This window comes from Dama dama, chromosome 29, assembly GCF_033118175.1.
Source record: "Dama dama isolate Ldn47 chromosome 29, ASM3311817v1, whole genome shotgun sequence".
NCBI lineage: Eukaryota > Metazoa > Chordata > Mammalia > Artiodactyla > Cervidae > Dama > Dama dama.
The window spans coordinates 60,307,758-60,323,822 of record NC_083709.1 but is presented as its reverse complement, the minus strand read 5'-3'; the positions used below and the strand labels follow the sequence as shown (position 1 = coordinate 60,323,822).

General features: G+C 37.1%; 1 protein-coding gene across 2 annotated transcripts in view; it reads right to left on the bottom strand.

Moving 5' to 3' along the window:
• The window catches only part of VPS13A (vacuolar protein sorting 13 homolog A), a 274,739-nt gene that overhangs the window by 174,281 nt on the left and 84,393 nt on the right, over positions 1 to 16,065 (bottom strand). For both annotated transcript variants that reach the window (XM_061132455.1, XM_061132456.1), the window contains exon 23: positions 8,541 to 8,679. In XM_061132455.1, the coding sequence (XP_060988438.1) occupies positions 8,541 to 8,679 (139 nt within the window). The remainder of the gene's footprint in view (positions 1 to 8,540; positions 8,680 to 16,065) is intronic.

The window sequence follows — 16,065 nt, the reverse complement described above, 5'->3', positions numbered from 1 at the left end:
TCACTAAAGCAAAAAGTGCAAAAGAACAATAACCAAACCACACTTGTAGGGTTACTCCAAACATGGAAGCATCAGGGGGTAAAAAAAAGCACAAATGCCACATTCTATTGCATCCTCCTCAGTTCAGGAAGACAAGAAATGGCATGGAAAAAACATCTTACCCAATTAATCCAGAAACCTGTAAATCTCCATGACACTTTTGGAAAGGTTAACAGGGACATGAGTTTGAGCAAGCTCCGGAAGTTGGTGATGGACAGGGAAGCCTGGCGTTCTGCAGTCCATGGGGTTGCAAAGAGTGAGACACAACTGAGTGACTGAACAGAACTGAACAGGTTGAGTCCAGTATTTAGCACAGCCATTTCATGGCTGAAAATACATGGTGGTGGTGGTGGGTCAGTTGCTAAGTTATGTCCAACTCTTTTGACCCTATGGTCTACAGTCCACTGAGCTCCTCTGTCCATAGGATTTCCCAAGCAAGAATACTGGAGCAGGTTGCCATTTCTATCTTCAAGCAATGGCCTTAAATATCAATAGACGGAACCATCCAATCAAAAGGAACAAATTGACAAAATAGATGAAAGAAAATTGGATCCAACTACATGCTGTCTACTTTGATGTTATTCAGTCACTCATTGTGTCTGACTCTTTGTGACCCCATGGACAGGACTGCAGTACGCCAGGATTCCATGTCCCTCACCATCTCCTGTCACCATGCTGTCTACCAGAGATTCCTTTTAGATCCAAATACACAAATAGACAGAAAAGTGAAAGGACTGAAAAAAAAGAGACTCTATGCAAACAGCAATCACAACAGCAGTGGTAATTTCTAACAAAGACTTTAAAAACTGTAACAAAAGACATAAAGGTCATCAGATATAATCAAAGGAATAATTCGTTAGGAATATATAACAATTATAAACATAAAGACACCCAAAAAAGTCACCAAATATGCAAACAGAACAATGACAAAACAGGAGAAACAGAAAGTTCCACAGTAATAGTTGGAGACTTCAATAAGCTCACTTTCAATAAAGAATAGAAAAACTAGTCAGAGGATCAGTAAGTAAATAAAGAACTTGAACAATGCTATACACCAACTAGACATAACAGACATACACAGAACAAACCAGCCAACAGCAGAATGTACATTCTTCCCAAGTACATGCAGAACATTTTCCAGGGTTGATCATGTGTCAGACCACTAAACAAGTGTCAAAAGAATTTTTTAAGACTGAAATCATATAAAGTATCTTCACAAGAATAAAATACTTAGGAGTATATCTACCTAAAGAAACAAAAGACCTATACATAGAAAACTATAAAACACTGATGAAAGAAATCAAAGAGGACACAAACAGATGGAGAAACATACCGTGTTCATGGGTTGGAAGAATCAATATTGTCAAAATGGCTATTCTACCCAAAGCAATCTATAGATTCAATGCAATCCCTATCAAGCTACCAACAGTATTTTTCACAGAACTAGACCAAAGAATTTCACAATTTGTATGGAAATACAAAAAACCTCGAATAGCCAAAGTAATCTTGAGAAAGAAGAATGGAACTGGAGGAATCAACCTGCCTGACTTCAGACTCTACTACAAAGCCACAGTCATCAAGACAGTATGGTTCTGGCACAAAGACAGAAATATAGATCAATGGAACAGAATAGAAAGCCCAGAGATAAATCCACGAACCTATGGACACCTTATCTTTGACAAAGGAGGCAAGGATACACAATGGAAAAAAGACAACTTCTTTAACAAGTGGTGCTGGGAAAACTGGTCAACCACTTGTAAAAGAATGAAACTAGAACACTTTCTAACACCATACACAAAAATAAACTCAAAATGGATTAAAGATCTAAATGTAAGACCAGAAACTATAAAACTCCTAGAGGAGAACATAGGCAAAACACTCTCCGACATAAATCACAGCAGGATCCTCTATGACCCACCTCCCAGAATATTGGAAATAAAACCAAAAATAAACAAATGGGACCTAATGAAACTTAAAAGCTTTTGCACAACAAAGGAAACTATAAGTAAGGTGAAAAGACAGCCCTCAGATTGGGAGAAAATAATAGCAAATGAAGAAACAGACAAAGGATTAATCTCAAAAATATACAAGCAACTCCTGAAGCTCAATTCCAGAAAAATAAATGACCCAATCAAAAAATGGGCCAAAGAACTAAACAGACATTTCTCCAAAGAAGACATACAGATGGCTAACAAACACATGAAAAGATGCTCAACATCACTCATTATCAGAGAAATGCAAATCAAAACCACAATGAGGTACCATTACACGCCAGTCAGGATGGCTGCTATCCAAAAGTCTATAAGCAATAAATGCTGGAGAGGCTGTGGAGAAAAGGGAACCCTCTTACACTGTTGGTGGGAATGCAAACTAGTACAGCCGCTATGGAAAACAGTGTGGAGATTTCTTAAAAAACTGGAAATAGAACTGCCATATGACCCAGCAATCCCACTCCTGGGCATACACACGGAGGAAACCAGATCTGAAAGAGACACGTGCACCCCAATGTTCATTGCAGCACTGTTTATAATAGCCAGGACATGGAAGCAACCTAGATGCCCATCAGCAGATGAATGGATAAGGAAGCTGTGGTACATATACACCATGGAATATTACTCAGCTGTTAAAGAATTCATTTGAATCAGTTCTAATGAGATGGATGAAACTGGAGCCCATTATACAGAGTGAAGTAAGTCAGAAAGATAAAGAACATTACAGCATACTAACACATATATATGGAATTTAGAAAGATGGTAACGACAACCCTTTATGCAAAACAGAAAAAGAGACACAGAAGTACAGAACAGACTTTTGAACTCTGTGGGAGAAGGTGAGGGTGGGATGTTGTGAAAGAAAAGCATGTATATTATCTATGGTGAAAGAGATCACCAGCCCAGGTGGGATGCATGAGACAAGTGCTCGGGCCTGGTGCACTGGGAAGACCCAGAGGAATCGGGTGGAGAGGGAGGTGGGAGGGGGGATCGAGATGGGGAATACGTGTAAATCTATTGCTGATTCATGTCAATGTATGACAAAACCCATCTGAAAGAGACACGTGCACCCCAATGTTCATCGCAGCACTGTTTATAATAGCCAGGACATGGAAGCAACCTAGATGCCCATCAGCAGATGAATGGATAAGGAAGCTGTGGTACATATACACCATGGAATATTACTCAGCCATTAAAAAGAATTCATTTGAACCAGTCCTAATGAGATGGATGAAGCTGGAGCCCATTATACAGAGTGAAGTAAGCCAGAAAGATAAAGAACATTACAGCATACTGACACATGTATATGGAATTTAGAAAGGTGATAACGATAACCCTATATGCAGAACAGAAAAAGAGACACAGAAATACAGAACAGACTTTTGAACTTTGTGGGAGAATGTGAGGGTGGGATATTTCAAAAGAACAGCATGTATACTATCTATGGTGAAACAGATCACCAGCCCAGGTGGGATGCACGAGACAAGCGCTCCGGCCTAGTGCACTGGGAAGACCCAGAGGAATCGGGTGGAGAGGGAGGTGGGAGGGGGGATCGGGATTGGGAATACATGTAAATCCATGGCTGATTCATACCAATGTATGACAAAACCCACTGGAAAAAAAATAATAATAATAAAAAATAAATAAATAAATAAATTCAGAAAGTGGAAAAAAAAAAAAGTATCTTCTCCAACCACAATGAAATCAAGCTAGAAATCACTAACACAAGGGAAAGTGGAAATACACAAATACACAGAAATTGAAGAAAACTTTAAAAAAACAAACCAGTGGATCAAAGAACAAATTGCAAGAAAATTTACAAATACTTTGAGATGAAGGACAATGAAAATACATCGTATGAAATACCTTGACATCAGTACTTGGAAGGAAATTTACTGCTATAAAAGTATACATTAAAATAAAAGATTTCAAAATCAATAACCTTACTTTATACTTCAAACAAGTAAAAAATGGACCAACCAAAACATAAAGCCGGCAAAGGTAAAAAATATATATATAATAGAAATATTAGAGCAGAAATAAAATAAACAGTGAAAAGAAAAACAAAAGAATTAATAAAACCAAAAGCTGGTTCTTGACAAAGTCAACAAAAATGACAAACCTTCAGCTAGATTGAGACAAAAAGAAAAGACATAACTAAAATCAGAAATCAAATTGAAGTCATTGCAGCCAATCTTACAGAAATAAAAAAAGATTTAAAAGCTGAAGGCCCACAGATCAGATAACCTAGATTCAATAGACAAAATTTCTACAAAGACACAAATTACTTTAACTGACTCAAGAACAAACAGAAACTCTGAACAGGCTTGTAACAAGAAAAGGTATTGAATCAGTACCCAAAATTCTACCAAGAAAGAAAAGTAAGAAGGCTTCGATAAAGAAGCTTACCACCATTTAATGAATTAAAACCTTCCTTTTCAAATTCTTATCAAATAAATGGAAGAAAACATTCCTAACCTAATCTCTTAGGCCTAACAACAGACTCAAGCAAACATACCACACACAAAAAAATTATAGACTGATGTGACTTACTGTATGGTAATTTGAACATTCTTTGGCATCGCTTTTTTTGGGAACTGGAATGAAAACTGACCTTTTCCAGTCCTGTGGCCACTGTTGAATTGTCCAAATTTGCTGGCATACAGAGTGCAGCACTTTAACGGCATCATCTTCTAGAATCTGAAATAGTTCAGCTGGAATTCCATCACCTTCACTAGCAGTTCACAGTAATGCTTCCTAAGGCCCACTAGACTCTACACTCTAGGATGTTTGGCTCTAAATGTGTGACCATACCATCATGGTTATCCAGTCATTAAGACCTTTTTTGTACAGTTCTTATGTGTGTTCTTGCCACCTCTTAATATCTTCTGCTTCTGTTGACATTTCTGTCGTTTACTGTGCCTATCTATGCATGAAATGTTTCTTTGGTTATCCCCAATTTTCTTGAAGAGATCTCTAGTGTTTTCCACTTTATTGTTTTCCTCTATATCTTTGCATTGTTTACTTAAGGCTTTCTTATCTCTTCCTGCTATTCTCTGGAATTCTGCATTCAGTTGGGTGTATCTTTCCCTTTCTCCTTTGCCTTTTGCTTCTCTTCTTTTCTCAGCTATTTTTAAGGCCTCCTCAGACAACCACTTTGCCTTCTTGCATTTGTTTTTCTTGGGGATAGCATTGGTCAACACCTCCTGTACAATATCATGAACCCTGGACTATAGATCTTCAGGCACTGTGTCTACCAGATCTAGTCCCTTGAATCTATTCATCACCTCCACTGTATAGTCACAAGGGATTTGATTGAGGTCATAGCTGAATGGCTCAGTGGTTTTCCTCACTTTCTTCATTTAAGTCTGAATTTTCAACAAGGAGCTCAAGATCTGAGCCACAGTCAGCTCCAGCCTTTGTTTCTGCTGTCTAGAGCTTCTCCATCTTCAGCAGCAAAGAATATAATCAATCTGTTTCAGCATTGACCATCTGATGATGTCCACATGTGGAGTTATCTCTTGTATCGTTGGAAGACGGTGTTTGCTATCACCAGTGTGTTCTCTTAGCAAAACTCTGTGAGTCTTTGCTTGCTTCATTTGGTATTCCAAGACCAAACTTACCTGTTACTCAAGGTATCTCTTGACTTTCTACTTTTGCATTCCAGTCCCTTATGATGAAAAGGACACCTGTTTTTAGTCTCAGTTCTAGGAGGTCTTGTAGGTTTTGGTAGAATCAATCAACTTCAGCTTCTCTGGCATTACTGGTTAGGGTATAGACTTGGATTACTGTGATGTTGAATGGTTTGCCTTGGAAATGAACTGAGATCATTCTGTTATTTTTGAGACTGCCCCCAAGTACTGCATTTCAGATTCTTTTGCTGACTATGAGGGCTATTCCACTCCTTCTAAGGGATTCTTGCTCACAGTAATAGATACAATGGTCATCTGAATTAAATTCACCCATTACAGTTCACTGAATCCTAAAATGTCAACATTCACTCTTGGCATCTCCTGTTTGATCAAATCCATTTTACCTTGATTTATGGACCTAACATTCCAGGTTGCTATGCAATACTTTTCTTTATAGCATTGGACTTTACTTTCACCACCAGACACATCCACACCTGGGCATCGTTTAAACTTTGGTTCAGCCTCTTCATTCTTTATGGAGCTATTTCTCTGTTCTTCCCCAATAGCATATTGAAGAACTACCAGTCTGGGGGTCTCATCTTTCAGTATCATACCATTTTGCCTTTTCAAAGTTCATGGGGTTCTCAAGGCAAGAATACAGAAGTGGCTTGTCATTCTCTTCTCCAGGAGACCACAATTAGTCAGGCCATAACTAGCAGGGACATGCTCTTCAGTCACTCCAGGTCAGTTTTCATTCCAATCCCAAAGAAAGGCAATGACAAAGAATGCTCAAACTACCACACAACTGCACTCATTTCACGTGCTAGCAAGGTAATGCTCAAAATACTTCAAGCTAGGCAACAGCAGTATGTGAACCAAGAACTTTCAGAGGTAAACCTGGATTTAGAAAAGGCAGAGGACCCAGAGATCAAATGGCCAACATCCAGTGGATCACAGAAGCAGCAAGAGAATTCCAAAAAAAGTCTACTTCTGTGGCACTGATTATGCTAAAGCCTTTGACTGTGTGGATCACAACAAACTGTGGAAAATTCTTAAAGAGATGGAAATACCAGACCACCTTACCTGCCTCCTGAGAAACCTGTATGCAGGATAAGAAGCAAAAGTGAGAACCAGACATGGAACAACAGACTTTCACAATTGGGAAAGGAGTATGTCAAGGCTGTATATTGTCACCCTGCTTATTTAACTTATATGCAAGTACATCATCCAAAATGCCGGGCTGGATGATTTACAAGGTTAAATCAAGATTACCAGGAGAACTATCAACAACCTCAGATATGCATGATACCACTTTAATGGCAGAAAGCAAAGAGGAACTAAAGAGCCTTTTAATGAATGAAAGAGGACAGTGAAAAAGTTGGCTTAAAACTCAACATTTAAAAAACAAAGATCATGACATCACTCCCATCACTTCATGGCAAACAGATGGGGAAAAAGTGGAAACAGTGACAGATTTCATTTTCTTTGGCTCCAAAATATCTGCGGAAGGTGACTGAAGTTATGGAATTAAAAGATGCTTGCTCTTTGGAAGAAAAGCTATGACAAACCTAGACAGCATAATAAAAAGCAGAGACATCACTTTCCTGACAAAGGTCCATATAGTCAAACAAAGCTATGATTTTTCCAGCAGTCATGGACATAAGAGTTGGACCATAAAGAAGGTTGAGTGCCAAAGAGTTGATGCTTTTGAACTGTGGTACTGGAGAAGACTCTTGAGAGTCTCATGGACTGCAAAGAGATCAAACCAGTCAATTTTAAAGGAAATCAACCCTGAACATTCACTGGAAGGACTGATGCTGAAATGGAAATTTCAATACTTTGGCCACCTGATGCAAAGTGCTGATTCACTGGAAAAGACCCTGATGCTGGGAAAAATCAAGGGCAAGAGAAGATGAGGATGGCGACGGAGGATGAGATGGTTGGATGGCATCACTGACTCAATGGACATGAGTTTGAGCTAAGGCACAGGAACCAGAGATCAAACTGCCAACATATGCTGGATCATAGAAAAGGCAAGGGAATTTAATTAAAAAACAGCTACTTCTGCTTCACTGACTACACTAAAACTGTCACATTTGTTTATACTCAAGACTAATGAGAACAGAGAAACAACATTTAACACTGGTGGGACTAAACATTCGTAATCAAAAAGCAAACCTGGCAAAATTCATTAAAATATAAAATTCACATATTTTACTCAACAACACCACTTCCAGAAATGTATCCAATGGATTAAAAAAATACTCAAATATATGTATAAGAAAGTTCAAAGCAGTGACATTTTTTATAACTAAAAATATAACAATATAAAAGCCCATCAAAAGAGAATTACATTAGGCAAAGGATGGAACACTCACAAAATTTAACACTGTACCACCATTAAAAAAAAAAGGCATATCTGTATATGCTGAACAGGTAAATATCTCTAAGGTACATAACATATGCTAATAATGGTGAAAAAGACAAATTTAAAACAGGAAGTATAATGATCCCATTTATGTAAATTTTAAGAACATTATAATATAAACACATACATACGTATACACACAGAGAGCCATGCATATTTGTACATGTGTGTATTAGCAAAAGCTATAAACATTTTAAAAAACCTAGAGAGGCAGTAGTTAACCACGAAGGAAAGGGAATAGAGACTGGAAAAGTGAAGAAAGGTAGACATCATTTCATACTTTTGTTTACTATTTGCATCTTTAACTATTTTATCATTTTCTCTTTCAAAATGTAATTTTAAAAAGTCTGTTACAGATGAATTGAATTTCACTCCACGTTTCTGTGGTTACATACTCTTTGTGAAATCTGCCTTTTGATTCTGCTGTCATTCACTCTGAGAACACAGTACCTGGTGTGATCTGACTGGCACGTTCACTTCAGCTGCAGGCGGGGGTTTGGGAATGCTTTCAATCAGTTCCAAAATCCCTTGCAGTTTTTTATCTGAGATTCGTAAAGAAACTAACGGTAAGTTTCCATAAATCTTGAATCTGTTTCAAAAAGACAGAAATCACTATTTAAAAAATGACTATTCACCTTATATTATCTAAGAATAATCATATGTGATATCAGCTGAATTAACAACATTATATTTAAAAGGCTTATTTTCTATTATTTTGTCAATGCCAGTTGACAATTACTACTTATGAAGTGTTTATTACCAACAGGAATTAAGGAAAGCAGTTGATATGTAATACAATAAATAATGTATGAGGCAGAAATGTATTTCTGCTCCCTGTTTCTTATAAGTTCCCATATGTACATGGTTCCTAGCAGGAAATTAGGTTTGGCAAGTACAAATAACTTGTCCAGGAGATTATATATTCAAAACCAGGTTTAAAAATCAGATCTGAATGAAAAATCACAATCATATAGAGAAATATGTAACAAAATTCAACACCCATTCATGGTAAGAACTCTCAGTAAATTAGAATTAAGAAATATCTTGGAAAAACCTACAACCAACATCCTCCTTAACAGTGAGAAACTCAACATTTTGCCAACAACACTGAGTACAAAACAAAGATGTCCCTCTCACCATTCCTTTTCAACATCACAGTAGAAGTCATGCCAATGCAGTAAGCCAAAAAAAGAAAATTTTAAAGTATACAGATTGGTAAAGACATAAAACTGTCTTTGTCAATAGACAACATGATTATCTATGTAAATTATCTATAAAAAAATTCCTGAAACTAATAAGCTAATACAGCACAGTTGTACAATATAAGATTAATATAGAATAGTGAACTGCTTCCCAATATACCAAAGGACAAATATAATATGAAATTAAAGACATAATAACATTTATATTAGCATTTAAAGAAAGTAATACTTAGGCATAAATCTAACAAAATAAATACAAAATTCATAGGAGGTAAATTATAAAATTCTGATAATAAATAACTAAATAAATAGAGATATCCCACATTCAAGGGTAGGAAAATTCAATACTGATGTCAGTTAATCCCCAACTGGTCTATAGATTCAATGCAATCACAATCAATATCCCATGAAGTTATTTAATGGATATGGACAAATTGATTTTAAAATTTATATGGAGAGGCAAAAGACCCAGAACATACTAGTCAACATAATACTGAAGAAGAGCAATGTTGGAGGACTGACATTACCAGATTTAAGACTTACTCTAAAGCTACAGTAAACAAGACACTGTACTACTGTCAAAAGAACAGACAAACAGATCAATGGAACAGAACACAGTGCAAAACAGACCTCCACAAACACAGTCTGAATCTCTGGCAAAAGAGCAAAGACAAATAATGGAGCAAAGACATTCTCTTCAAAAAATGGTGCTGAAACAAAAAAGCCCAGGACCAGATGGCTTCACAGCTGAATTCTACCAAAAATTTAGAGAAGAGCTAACACCTATCTTACTCAAACTCTTCCAGAAAATTGCAGAAGAAGGTAAACTTCCAAACTCATTCTATGAGGCCACCATCACCCTAATTCCAAAACCAGACAAAGATGCCACAAAAAAAGAAAACTACAGGCCAATATCACTGATGAACATAGATGCAAAAATCCTTAACAAAATTCTAGCAAACAGAATCCAACAACATATTAAAAAAATCATACACCATGACCAAGTGGGCTTTATCCCAGGAATGCAAGGATTCTTTAATATCCGCAAATCAATCAATGTAATACACCACATTAACAAATTGAAACATAAAAACCATATAATTATCTCAATAGATGCAGAGAAAGCCTTTGACAAAATTCAACACTCATTTATGATTAAAACTCTCCAGAAAGCAGGAATAGAAGGAACATATCTCAACATAATAAAAGCTATATATGACAAACCGACAGCAAGCATCACCCTCAATGGTGAAAAACTGAAAGCATTTCCCCTGAAATCAGGAACAAGACAAGGGTGCCCACTCTCACCACTACTATTCAACATAGTGTTGGAAGTTTTGGCCACAGCAATCAGAGCAGAAAAAGAAGTAAAAGAAATCCAGATAGGAAAAGAAGAAGTGAAACTCTCTCTGTTTGCAGATGACATGATCCTCTACATAGAAAACCCTAAAGACTCTTCCAGAAAATTACTAGAGCTAATCAATGAATATAGTAAAGTTGCAGGATATAAAATTAACACACAGAAATCCCTTGCATTCCTATACACTAACAATGAGAAAACAGAAAGAGAAATTAAGGAAACAATACCATTCACCATTGCAACAAAAAGAATAAAATACTTAGGAGTATATCTACCTAAAGAAACAAAAGACCTATACATAGAAAACTATAAAACACTGATGAAAGAAATCAAAGAGGACATAAACAGATGGAGAAACATACCGTGTTCATGGATTGGAAGAATCAATATTGTCAAAATGGCTATTCTACCCAAAGCAATCTATAGATTCAATGCAATCCCTATCAAGCTACCAACGGTATTTTTCACAGAACTAGACCAAAGAATTTCACAATTTGTATGGAAATACAAAAAACCTCGAATAGCCAAAGTAATCTTGAGAAAGAAGAATGGAACTGGAGGAATCAACCTGCCTGACTTCAGACTCTACTACAAAGCCACAGTCATCAAGACAGTATGGTACTGGCACAAAGACAGAAATATAGATCAATGGAACAGAATAGAAAGCCCAGAGATAAATCCACGAACCTATGGACACCTTATCTTTGACAAAGGAGGCAAGGATACACAATGGAAAAAAGACAACTTCTTTAACAAGTGGTGCTGGGAAAACTGGTCAACCACTTGTAAAAGAATGAAACTAGAACACTTTCTAACACCATACACAAAAATAAACTCAAAATGGATTAAAGATCTAAATGTAAGACCAGAAACTATAAAACTCCTAGAGGAGAACATAGGCAAAACACTCTCCGACATAAATCACAGCAGGATCCTCTATGACCCACCTCCCAGAATATTGGAAATAAAACCAAAAATAAACAAATGGGACCTAATGAAACTTAAAAGCTTTTGCACAACAAAAGAAACTATAAGTAAGGTGAAAAGACAGCCCTCAGAATGGGAGAAAATAATAGCAAATGAAGAAACAGACAAAGGATTAATCTCAAAAATATACAAGCAACTCCTGAAGCTCAATTCCAGAAAAATAAATGACCCAATCAAAAAATGGGCCAAAGAACTAAACAGACATTTCTCCAAAGAAGACATACAGATGGCTAACAAACACATGAAAAGATGCTCAACATCACTCATTATCAGAGAAATGCAAATCAAAACCACAATGAGGTACCATTACACGCCAGTCAGGATGGCTGCTATCCAAAAGTCTACAAGCAATAAATGCTGGAGAGGGTGTGGAGAAAAGGGAACCCTCTTACACTGTTGGTGGGAATGCAAACTAGTACAGCCGCTATGGAAAACAGTGTGGAGATTTCTTAAAAAACTGGAAATAGAACTGCCATATGACCCAGCAATCCCACTCCTGGGCATACACACGGAGGAAACCAGATCTGAAAGAGACACGTGCACCCCAATGTTCATCGCAGCACTGTTTATAATAGCCAGGACATGGAAGCAACCTAGATGCCCATCAGCAGATGAATGGATAAGAAAGCTGTGGTACATATACACAATGGAATATTACTCAGCCATTAAAAAGAATTCATTTGAATCAGTTCTAATGAGATGGATGAAACTGGAGCCCATTATACAGAGTGAAGTAAGCCAGAAAGATAAAGAACATTACAGCATACTAACACATATATATGGAATTTAGAAAGATGGTAATGATAACCCTACATGCAAAACAGAAAAAGAGACACAGATGTACAGAAGAGACTTTTGAACTCTGTGGGAGAAGGCGAGGGTGGGATGTTTCGAGAGAACAGCATGTATATTATCTATAGTGAAAGAGATCACCAGCCCAGGTGGGATGCATGAGACAAGTGCTCAAGCCTGGTGCACTGGGAAGACCCAGAGGAATCGGGTGGAGAGGGAGGTGGGAGGGGGGATCGAGATGGGGAATACATGTAACTCCATGGCTGATTCATGTCAATGTATGACAAAACCCACTGCAATGTTGTGAAGTAATTAGCCTCCAACTAAAAAAAATAAATGAAAAAAATAAAATTAAAAAATGGTGAATAAATGAATATTGACACGCAAAAACATTAATTTAGACATAAGCTTTATACCTTTTACAAAAGCCTACTGAAAGTGGACCAGAGACCTAAATTTAAAACCCAATACTATAAAGCTCCATAAAGATAAATCAAAGAAAACTTAGATGACTTTTTCAGATGCTTTTTTAGATGATCACTTGATAGATACAATGCAAAGGCACAATTCATGAAAGAACTAATTGATAAACTGGATTTGGTTAAAATTAAAAAACTTCTGGAACTTCCCTGACAATCCACTGGTTCCACTGCAGGGAGCAAGGGTTTGATCCCTGTTTGGGGAACTAAGATCCCGTATGCCACAGCCAAAACAAAGAGTAATGAATAAAAAAAAAAAAATTTTTTTAAAGCTTCTGCTCTACAAAAGAAAATTCCAAGAGAAGTATAAGACAAACTACCAAGTGGGAGAAAATATTTGCAAAAGAGAGATCTCATAAAGGAATACTTACTATCCAAAAAGTTCAAGAAGTTTATAATACTCAATAAGAAGGCAATCTAGTTGAAAAATGAACCAAAGATCTTAACAGACACCTCATCAAAGAAGACATAGAGACAGCAAATAAGCAAAGATGTTTCACATTATATACTATCAGAGAAATACAAATCAAAATAAGAATACTGAGATAATACTACACACCTATTATAACAACCAAAATCAGGAATACTGACAACAGTAAATAATGGTAAGGATGCGGAGCAGCAGCAACTCACAATCACTGCCGACAGCAATGCAAAAGGGTATATCCATTTAGAAGACAGTCTGAAAGGTTCTTATAAAACTAAAGATACTCTTATCATAAGATTCAGCAATTTTGCTCCTTGATATTTACCCAAAGGAGTTTAAAGTTATGTCCCCCATAAATCCTATGGGGATTTATCCATAAATTTATCCATAAATCCATGGATGTCTATAACAGCTTTGCCCATAAATTTATATGAATCAAGTTTATCCACAAAAATTTTATATTTCAATTTTATAGCTAAACTTGGAAGCAACCAAGATGTCCTGCAGAAGGGAATGGATACACAATCTGTGATACATCAGATAATGGAATATTACTCAGCATTAAAAAATTGACCTATCAAGTCAGGAAATGATAGGGAGGAACCTCAAATGCATATTACTAAGTGAAAGATGCAAACCTGAAAAGTCTTACTCCTCTATAATTCCATCTATATGACATTCTGGAAAAGGCAAAACTATGGACACAGTAAAAAGATCAGTGCTTACTAGGGCTTGTGTGATAGGGGAGAGATAAAACAGAAGATTTTTAAAGCAGTGAAAATACTCTATAAGATAAAGTCTATCAATCAGTTCAGTTCAGTCGCTCAGTCGTGTCCGACTCTTTGTGACCCCATGAATCGCAGCACGCCAGGCCTCCCTGTCCATCACCAACTCCCGGAGTTTACTCAAACTCATGTCCATCGAGTTAGTGATGCCTTCCAGCCATCTCATCCTCTGTCATCACCTTCTCCTCCTGCCCCCAATCCCTCCCAGCATCAGGGTCTTTTCCAATAAGTCAATTCTTCGCATGAGATGGCCAAAGTATTGGAGTTTCAGCTTCAGCATCAGTCCTTCCAATGAACACCCAGGACTGATCTCCTTTAGGATGGACTGGTTGGATCTCACTGCAGTCCAAGGGACCCTCAAGAGTCTTCTCCAACACCACAGTTCAAAAGCATCAATTTTTTGGCACTCAGCTTTCTTCACAGTCCAACTCTCACATCCACACATGACCACTGGAAACGGATACATGTCACACATTTGTCCAAACCCACTCAACATACAACACCAGGAGTGAAATATAACGTAAACTACAGACTTTGGGTAATTATGATGTGTCAATGTAAGTCTGATCTGTTAATGTATATCTAACAAGTGTGCCACTTGGTGAGGGATGTTGTTAATGGGGAAGGCTATGCATGGATGGCTCAGTTGGTAAAGAATCTGCCTGCAACGCAGGAGACCCTGGCTTGATTCCTGGATCAGGAAGATCCACTGGAGAAGGGATAGGCTTCCCGCTCCAAAAGTCTTAGGATTCCCTGGTGGTTGAGTTGGTGAATAATCCACCTGCAATGCAGGAGATGCTGGTTCGATTCCTGAGTTGGGATGAGCCCCTGGAGAAGGGAACAGCTACCCACTCCAGTACTGTGGGCAAGAGAATTCCATGGACTAGTCTATGGGGTTGCAAAGAATCAGACACAACTGAGCATTTTTCATTTTCATGCATGGGTGGATGCAAGGATATAAGGACAATCTCTGGAGCTTCCTATCAACTTTTCTGTGACTCTGAAACTGCTGCAATATGAAGAAAGTCTTTAAAAAGAATATATTAAAAATAGACTGACGTCAAAGACAGAATAAATTTTCATTCACAATTTTTATCCCTGCATTTTTTAAAACTTACTTTTCAGTCATACACAATGACTGCTAAAAATATATCTGAATTCCTTGGAAAAATTATAGCTTTCGTTTATCTCTAACAGCCTAAGTATTTTTTACTAATCCCATACATCCTAATTTAACAGGTACACATTATGGATCCATCTCATTAATGTACCTAAACTTATTTTCAATTTCTTTTAGTAAGAACAACGTGAAGACGACAGGTGCCAAAATACTACCCACCAATTAATAAGAGGATTTCCTTTCATTTGCCTTAAACTTTTTAAGCTCAAACTGCAAAGAAAGTTCCCTGACACTTGTAGAGTTCGAGGATTTTATGTAATGTCATATCCACTTTATACTGCCCACATTACAAAACTAAAATCAAATGCTTCTTAGACTTCATCTTTGTAAATCATTATAGTTTCTGCCTGTGATTACTTCAGGCACACATCTCTGGTCCTAACTTACAGCCATTTTAGTATTATAAGGATACAAGTACAAAGAGCCTTCCTGGAGGATGTTCCCTTTTGTTGATTATGTAATGCACTGAACCAGAGTTTGGCAAAATATGACCATGGATTAATCCAGCATGCTGCTTATTTTTGTAAATAAAGTATTCTGGAATACAGCTATACATATTCATTCTGTGCTGTTTACAGCTGCTTTCATGTTCAAACACCAGAGCTGAGTACTTGTGACAGATGATACAACTTCAAGCTTAAAATATTTACTATCTGGCTCTTAAAAGAAACAGTCTGCTTACTGTCACATTGAACTAATCTTTCACATACTCTTGTATTCCATTATCTATATAAAGACATTTTAATCAGCTACTTTAATTCCT